This window comes from Lonchura striata, chromosome 3, assembly GCF_050655825.1.
Source record: "Lonchura striata isolate lonStrDom1 chromosome 3, ASM5065582v1, whole genome shotgun sequence".
Classification (NCBI taxonomy): domain Eukaryota; kingdom Metazoa; phylum Chordata; class Aves; order Passeriformes; family Estrildidae; genus Lonchura; species Lonchura striata.
The window spans coordinates 87,120,993-87,129,199 of record NC_140705.1 but is presented as its reverse complement, the minus strand read 5'-3'; the positions used below and the strand labels follow the sequence as shown (position 1 = coordinate 87,129,199).

Sequence of the window (8,207 nt, the reverse complement as noted above, 5' to 3'; positions counted from 1 at the left end):
CCCTGGGAGCAGATCCCAAGCCCACCTGACTCCACCATCCTGTCAGGGATTGCGGAGAGGGAAAAGCTTTCCTCTAGAGCCTCCTTTTCCTCAGGCTGAGACCGTTTCCTAGCTCCTTCCCGGTGCTCCAGCCCCTTCCTGGCTCCATTCCCACCTCTGGACACGGTCCAACTCCTCTTCTTTCCACTCTGGATGCAGAGCTGCACGCAGGATTTGAGCTGTGACCTCCGCAGTGCTGGCCCTGTGGCAGCAGCTGAGTGACATCCCAGTGGCACGAAGACCCCAGCGGGGTGACAATTCCCAGCGGCGCTGCTTCCACGCCGAGGCCCCCTCCTGTGAAATCTCCGCGCCGCTTCCCCCCTTTCCCAGGGCTCAGCCCGTGTTCCCCGGCACTCGCGGGACGCCCCGGCCGCTGCCGGCCGCTCCCCGCGCAGCCGGGCGGGCCCCGCCGGGGCGGAGCCGCCGGGAGGATGCGGGAGGGGACCCAGGGCCACGGGGCGGGGGCGGGGGCAGCGCCCGGCCGGGATTCACCGCCGCGGTCGCTCCCGGCCCCGGGGGCGCTTCCTTCCCCCGCCGGGGCCGCTATAAAGGGGGCGGCCGGGAGGAGCGGCCCATGCTCAGCTCGGGGCGCCGCCGGCCGCCCCCTCCGCGGGCCATGCGGCCTCTGCTGCCGCTGCTGCTGCTCGGGACGGCGGCTCTGGCACAGCCGCCGGACCCGTCCCCCGCGGGCACGCAGTGCCTGGAGCACGAGTGTTTCGCCGTGTTCTGGGCGTCCCGGCCCTTCTCCGACGCCAGCGAGAGCTGCGAGCGGGGCGGGGGACACCTCATGACCGTGCGCTCCACCGTGGCCGAGGAGGCGATCGCGCTGCTGCTTCAGAACCGCAAGGGGCGGCTCTGGCTCGGGCTGTCGCTGTCGCCCTCCTTGTCCTGCACCGAGCCCAGCCGGCTGCTCCGCGGTTTCCGCTGGGTCACCGGCGACCACAGCACCGATTACACCAACTGGGCGCTGCCGGGGCAGCGCTGCGGCGAGCGCTGCGTGACCGTGTCCCGGGAGCTGGGCTGGGAGGAGCGGCGCTGCGAGGAGCCGGCAGACGGCTTCCTCTGCCAGTACACCTACGGAGGCAGCTGTCCTCACCTGGCCTCCCAGCGCGCCGTCCCTGTCACCTACGCCACCCCCTTCGGCGCCCGCGGAGCGGACTTCCAGGCACTGCCTCCGCGCAGCGTGGCGTTCGTCCCTGACCTCGGGCTGGAGCTGCGCTGCGAGGATGGGGACGACGCGGGGCCGCGCTGGGGCCGCGACACCCCGGGAGCGTGGCCCTGCGAGCTGGGCGGCGGTGGCTGCGCGGGGACGTGCGCGGAGGAGAGCGGGCGGCCGCGCTGCTCCTGCCCCGAGGGCACGGTGCTGGGCCCGGACGGGCGCGGGTGCCGCTCGCCCTGTGAGGGGGCGCAGTGCCAGCATCACTGCGTGGTGGCCGGCGGCTCCTTCTTGTGCATGTGCGCCGTCGGGTACCGGCTGGCGGCCGATGGCATCAGCTGCGAGGACGTCGACGACTGCACCAGCGAGCCCGGCCCGTGCGAGCAGAAGTGCCTGAACACCCAGGGTGGCTTCGAGTGCCAGTGTCACAGCGGCTACAGGATGGTGAACGGGCACTGCCAGCGCCTGCCGCCCTGCTGGGAGGCGCCGTGCCAGCAGCGCTGCGAGGAGCTGCCCGACGGCTACCGCTGCGGCTGCTTCCCCGGCTACGCCGTGGACCCGCGGGATGCCACCCTCTGCCGCCTGCACTGCAACGCCACCGAGTGCCCCGCCGTGTGCGACGCCGAAGGGGCCTGCGAGTGTCCCGAGGGCTTCCTGCTGGACGGCGACGATCTGTGCGTGGACATGGATGAGTGCGACAGTGGTCACTGCGAGTTCAACTGCACCAACACCCCCGGCGGCTACCAGTGCCACTGTCCCCCCGGCTACTACCTCCTCGGCCTCGACTGCAAACTGGACGGGGATGGCGAGGAAGCGTCCTCGGGGGATTTGGAGCCCGAACTGCATGACCCCGTCCCCAGCCGGCCCCCGCCGAAAGAGGAGCAGCTGCACCCCGGGGTGCTGGTGGGCATCGCGGTGAGTGCCCTTCTGAGCCTCCTGGCCCTGCTGGCTCTGGGATTCTGCCTGGCCAGGAAGCGCTGTCGTTCCCACGGCTCTATGGATTACAAGTACAGCGGCCCCCACGAGAAGGAGCTGGGGCTTCAGCCCGTCCCCTCGGCACAGAAGCCGTAGGGACATCCGTCGGACGGACATTGGGAGGCCGAACGGGGTGACATTTAACCTCCGCCACCCGCCCCTTCCCAGCTGCCCGGCTGGAATTTTTGAATGATAATTGGGGAAAAGCTGTGATCGCACCACTCCCAGAAATACTCGCTGCTTCCCAGCCGGCTTTTGGAATGCTAGTGCCGGAGAGCGGGGACAGCAGAACACCCAGAACCTGCTCCGCTCATGCTACGTTCCTGCTTCTTTGGCATTCAGCTTTCCTTTTCCCGAGTGGGCGGTCGGGAAAACCGCAAGGAAAAACCCAGGAGGGACGACTCCGTGTGTAAGTGACTCTAAATCCGTGGGATGAGAGCACGGTGTGACCAAGACGGGGACTTTTGAAAGGACACCTCAACCCAAATCCTCCTCCCTCGGGCTGGATGGTTTTCCCGAACTGGGAGGCTCCTGCTTTTCTTTGGGATGGGGTTTGTTTGTTTTAAGATGAGGGAATGAGGAGCAAAGATGTTGTGGGAAGCACTTGTCACCTTAAGCCACTGGTGAGAGCAGGCTCGATGTCACCAAGGGGGGACTCAACTTCCTGATTCCCATTCCGTCTCCTTATTTTTTGCGGGATGTGGAGGTTAAACAGGGACACATAGGCTGTCGGGATGGGTTTGGTAGGAAAGGTTTGCAGTGCTGCAGAGCCACATCCAGTTCCTTCCATGACTTTCCACCGTTGTTGCCTTAAATTGTTGGATTTGGGATATTTTTACGACCCCTCCCACCCAAAGAGATTTTCCCTGTTCCCTCGTGCAGGGCTGACTCTATCCCAAAGTAAAACATTCCCAGGGGGCGGGATCCAGAGTGCCGCTCATTCCCAGCCACGGACTGGGTGGGAGTTCTGAGAGGGATCTAATTTTCCAGCTCCATCCTTCCCTGGGGAGCCAAAGAGGGTCCTGTTCTGGCTGCCGTTGGATCGGGAACGTCAGAGCACGTGCTGGCAGCTTTATGCTGGTGAAGTATTATCCCAGAGTGGTGAAAGTTTTGGAAGCCTGGGATCAGAACTGGGGAGTTCTGTTCCCCAGCACTCCCCCCTCCCACCCTATGAACTTCCCAGCACGCATCTCCCCTGGAATGCTAAACCTCCACTGCAAATTCCCAGGAAAATCAAAATGAGGCATTTGTAGGAATCGTGGTTTTCCTAAAAGGTCGTTATCCTGAAGGCTGGAAAACTGAGGATCCTGTGCATGGATCTCTTGGGGTGGATTAAAGTGAAACCACATGGAGTGAGGGCTGTAAATCTGTGGATGTGCCAGGTTTATTTTAGGACAGTTTGGCTGCAGTGGGAAGGAGGGAGCTGTTGTGATTACCCATAATTATCCGTGATTATCCAGAAAGAGATATCGAAATATAAAGGTGTCACTGTGGAAAATATCCAAGGAAAAGGAAGGGAAAGAAAGGATAAGGTTTGAGTGTGGAAAGACTTTGCTGAGGCATCATTTCACCTGCAGAATCTGCTTCCCATGGATCTTTCCTTGTTATCCAGCTCAAACCTCTGCTAATTCCTGGGTGGATCCGAGGTTTTGCCACCACATCCCCAAAATCTCCTCCTTCCCCTGACCTCAAATTCCCACTGCGGAGTTTTATCTTATCACAAATTCCTTCCTTACTGTGTGTCAGAGAACTGAATTCCTGGCACTCCCTGTCTTAGCCTTTCCCGGCCCCACCTGCTCCTCCCAGGCCCTTTTGTAAATCCTTATTTATTTATTGGAATTTTACCCTGTGTGATGGATTGCCTCATGGAGATCCTGTGTGGACACCAATAAAGTTTTGCCAATCTGGTTTAGACTAACTGCTCAGGGACTGTTCTTTCTCCTCTTCCCAAAAATTCCTCCAGAAATCCAGAAAAACCCAGGAGCATTCAGGGCAGCACAGGGATGAAAACGTTCCTGGCTGGTTACTTCCGTGGTGGGATTAAATGGAAGGAGTGGGCCATAAATAATGGACAACACCAATACTATTCCAAGGACAAAGTTAAACCCCAAATAAGCTGGAAGTGGCTCACTCCATGGGACCTCCATGTGCTGTTCCTCACCCTGGGGTTCCAAGCTCACCAAAATTTGGTTGTCCAGGCTTTTGGTTTTTGTATTTTTTGGTGGAAATTTTGTCCTGGGTGTGCTAAAATCTTGAGATTTTTGGGGAGGGAGGTGTGTATGGTAGGATCTCATTCTGCTGTAGATGCAGTAGAGCTGACGGGCTTTGGGATTTTTTCTGGTGTCTCCTCGTCTCTTGGGAAGAAATGGGAATTTATTATTTATTAATCAGGAGGGCCATGTGCTCCATAACATTTTGGGATCCTCCCAATCCCCAGTGAAGGCTGCTAAATGCTGGAATAATGGCAATTACCACTCCATCCATGGAACTTGCTCCATCCCAGGCCAGTCTTATGGCTTTTTATTTTGGAGAGCAGCACAGCGCAACCAGTAATCCGACCCGGCATCACAGGCCCTCTCCATCTGGCATCCCCTTTCATCCCCAACTTTGGGGTCCCCTAGAAGGGGGTGGTTTTGGGGAGGAGGGCCCCAGGTGCGCAGCAGGGCTGGGGACGCAGGGGGTCCTGCTGGCAGGGCATGGGGGGACACACGCAGCCCTTGGTGTCCCCGCGGGGCGCGGCGCAGTAATCCAGCGGCTCCTCCTCGTCCTCACTGTCCCCTCCGTCCCCATCGGTGGCGTGGCAGCAGCACAGGCCGGCGCTGCGGCAGCGGCGCAGCACGCCGTGGAAGGAGTTGCGGAAGTTCTCGGAGAGCAATCCATAGAGGATGGGGTTGGCGCAGCTGTTGGAGTAGCTGAGCAGCAGCGAAGCGTTGTGTGCGCTGGCATCCAGGTGGCCGGGCAGCAGCAGCTCCAGCAGCTGCACCACGTAGAAGGGCAGCCAGCACACCACAAACATGGCCACCACGGTGACCACCAGGCGCGTCAGCTTGCCCTCGGAGCGCCGGCGCTGCTGCCAGCCCACGCCCTGCGCCACCACGCGCATCTTGCCGGCCAGCAGCAGGTAGCACAGCGCCATGGCCACCACGGGCAACACGAAGCCCAGCGCGCTGCTGTACACCACAAAGGCGGTGGCCCATGCCGGGCTGGGCCACAGCAGGTCGCAGGCCACCGCGTGGCCATCGCGGGTGACCGCCGTGCCGGCGAACACCGGGATGGGTGAGGCCACCAGCAGCGCCAGCAGCCAGACGCCGCCGTTGACCAGCTTGGCGACGCGCGGGCGGCGGTAGGAGGCGGCGCGCAGCGGGTGCACCACGGCGATGTAGCGGTCCAGGCTGAGCACGGTAAGGCAGAAGACGCTGCTGAACATGTTGAGGCCATCCATGCCCAGCACGGTCCGGCAGAGCGCGTGTCCGAAGGGCCAGCGCCGCAGCGCCACTGCCGTGGCCACGAAGGGCACGCTGAGCATGAAGAGCTCGTCGGCGATTGCCAGGTTGAGCAGGTAGATGTTGGTGGCCGTCTTCATCTTGGCATAGCGCAGGATGACGAAGATGACCAGCGCATTGCCCAGCAGCCCCAGCAGGCACACCAGGCCGTAGATGCACTGCAGCACCACCATGCCCGCGATCTCTGCCGCGCTCCCGCCGTGCTCCGGGGCGGCCGGGGGCCGGCCGGCCTCTCCCGCTGCCGCCGCCGCCGCCGCTGCCATGCTGCTGTTGGGGGGTGGCTCAGAGCTGGCCCAACTGGAGATGCTCCAGAGGGGGATTCCAGCTGCCAAGAGCTGCTCGGTGTCCGTGCTCATGGAGGAAGGTGATCCATGGACGGAAGAGCAGCGGCGATGGGGTCAACCTGTGGGCAGGGCACAGGGGTGAGGGCTGAGGAGCACAGAAATCCCAGTGGCTGCATTCCCCTAGGATTGGGAACCTCCATCCACCACCTCCTGACTCCCTCCATCAATCCCTTCTCTGCCTGGACACCTCCATGTCATTCCTCAGGCCAGAGCATCCCAGTTTTTTGGGATTTCAGAGGCTGTGGGGTGGGAATTAACCCTGCATGGGGCTCCTTAAACCAGCTGCGATGGCCCGGGAATCCCAACCTGTCCTGGGAATCAATCCCAACCTGGTCCAGTAATAAATCCCAGCCTGGCCCAGGAATTAATCCCAACCTGGCCTGTGAATCAATCCCAACTCGGCCTGGAATCAATCCCAACCCTGCCTGGGAATCAACGCCATCCACCTTAAAGAGCCCCTGCAAATCTCGAGGATTTCATTCACCATACCAAGGAGAAAGTCAGCAGGGAATATTTTACCTTTCAGTATTCCAGGGACTGAAGGAGCCTCACTACTTCCTGCCAGGGGAAAGAAGCCGCTGTGGGAAGATGCTCCGGTGGGATCCGTTGCCAACAGAAAGTCCTACTTGACCTGGATCAGATGACCGGGAAGATCCGGAGCTTTTAAAGCAAAAGACAAAGCAAGGATGGACACGCAGGATCTTTCCCCTCTCCTGCATCCCTGTGCCGCAGGCTTTCAGTGAAAAAATAAACGCGGCGCAACTTTCTGCTCCAGGATTTCCTCTGGAAAACAGCGCAGCGCCCTCCACCCTTCTCCCTCCGGGCTGCGCTGTTCTGCGGCTCCCGGCCTGAGCATTCCCGCTCCAGCGGCTCCTTCCCGGCTCTGCGGAGGGCGGGATCCGCAGCCCGCTTCTACCCCCGCATCCCAAATCCCGAATCCCAAATCCCGCGTCCTGAATCCCGCATCCCGAATCCCGCACCCCGCCGTCGCATCCCCCCGTGGCTCCGGGGAGAGGTAGGAGATGGAGAAGGAATGGTTGCCTTGGCAACGCATCCCTCATCCCGCATTCCTGCCGCGCATTCCCGCCTTCCCTGTGCTGGTTCCCAGCACTGCAGGGCCCCCGGATCCTTCCCGCTACAGCCACTTCCCTGCCGCACCGCATCCCAGGATTCCGGCTATGGACAGGTGAGGACCAGCCCGGCCTGGCCCTACATCCAAACCCACCAGGAATTCCACCCCATTTCACAGTCTGTGCTGGAAATGAGGGTGCAAGAAGTAAAAATGGAAGAAAATTCCTTTTTTTTTTTTTTTTTTTTTTTTTTTTTTTTTTTTTATCAGTTGCTGGGTTTGGTGTTTTTTTTTTTCTTTTTTTTTTGGATGAGAGGGATCCAGAGAATCTTATCCCTGGCACTAGCTCAGCCCAGGTCATGGAATCACAGGATCATGGAATCATGGAATCAAAGAGTAATGGCATCATGGAATAAAGGAATCACTGAAGTTGGAAAAGCCCTCTAAAATCATGGAATCCATTGTTAATCTAGCACTGACCCAGGTCTCCCAGTGTCACATCCAGGTGAATTTAAATTCCTCCTGCAATAAGGAGTCCACTACTGCCCTGGGAGAGAAATTTTCCTGATATCCAACCTAAACCTCCCCTGAGGCCATTCCCTTTTATCCCATCTTTTGTTCCCTGGGAGTATGGCCCGGTTCCCACTTAATTCCTGAGACAGACTTGTAGGGAATGAAATTCCTCCAGATCCTCCTTTTTTCCAACATTCCCTTCTCCCTCAGACCCTCCTTATCTGATTTATCCCAACCCTGGCCAGGAAATTATGGAGCAAACTTGCCTCAGTCATCCCAAAATCATAGCATTGGGAATTTTTGGGAATTTGGAGCTGGCCGAATGAGGTCATTTGGAGCCCTACTGCCAGGATGGGAATAGGGATAAAGATCCATATGGTAGCCCTGGGAATGGGCTTGGAAATCCTGGGAAAACAGGTGGATTTTCTCTTTGCTGCTTAAATCTATGACCGTGGTTAATGGTGCAGCTGGCACTGATCTCGCTGGGAATATCCAGGATCCAGGGAATACTGGCACCCCATCTCCATTCCCAATTCCATGGGCTGTTCCAGTGGGGTAAAAAGCAATGGATTCCCACTGTGCTGACACAGAAATTCCCGGGTGCCAGC

General features: G+C 59.4%; 2 protein-coding genes across 2 annotated transcripts; one reads left to right on the top strand and one right to left on the bottom strand.

The window, feature by feature from the left end:
- The first annotated feature begins 514 nt into the window (after window positions 1-514).
- THBD (thrombomodulin) lies at window positions 515-4,084 on the top strand. The gene has a single exon (XM_021537636.4). The coding sequence runs from the start codon at window positions 614-616 to the stop codon at window positions 2,264-2,266; it is 1,653 nt and encodes a 550-aa protein (XP_021393311.4). The 5' UTR covers window positions 515-613; the 3' UTR covers window positions 2,267-4,084.
- A 569-nt stretch (window positions 4,085-4,653) lies between these two features.
- On the bottom strand, window positions 4,654-6,675 carry SSTR4 (somatostatin receptor 4). Its single transcript, XM_021537630.4, has 2 exons — window positions 6,537-6,675; window positions 4,654-6,076 (listed from the first exon to the last, which is right to left on the bottom strand). Exon 2 carries the CDS (start codon window positions 6,027-6,029, stop codon window positions 4,788-4,790), a length of 1,242 nt encoding a protein of 413 aa, XP_021393305.2. The 5' UTR covers window positions 6,030-6,076; window positions 6,537-6,675; the 3' UTR covers window positions 4,654-4,787.
- Between the last annotated feature and the right edge of the window lie 1,532 nt (window positions 6,676-8,207).

What these genes read in the sequence shown, in the direction of transcription:
- THBD (XM_021537636.4), top strand. Translation starts at nt 614, where the DNA reads ATGCTCAGCTCGGGGCGCCGCCGGCCGCCCCCTCCGCGGGCCATGCGG.
- SSTR4 (XM_021537630.4), bottom strand. Translation starts at nt 6,029, where the DNA reads ATGAGCACGGACACCGAGCAGCTCTTGGCAGCTGGAATCCCCCTCTGG.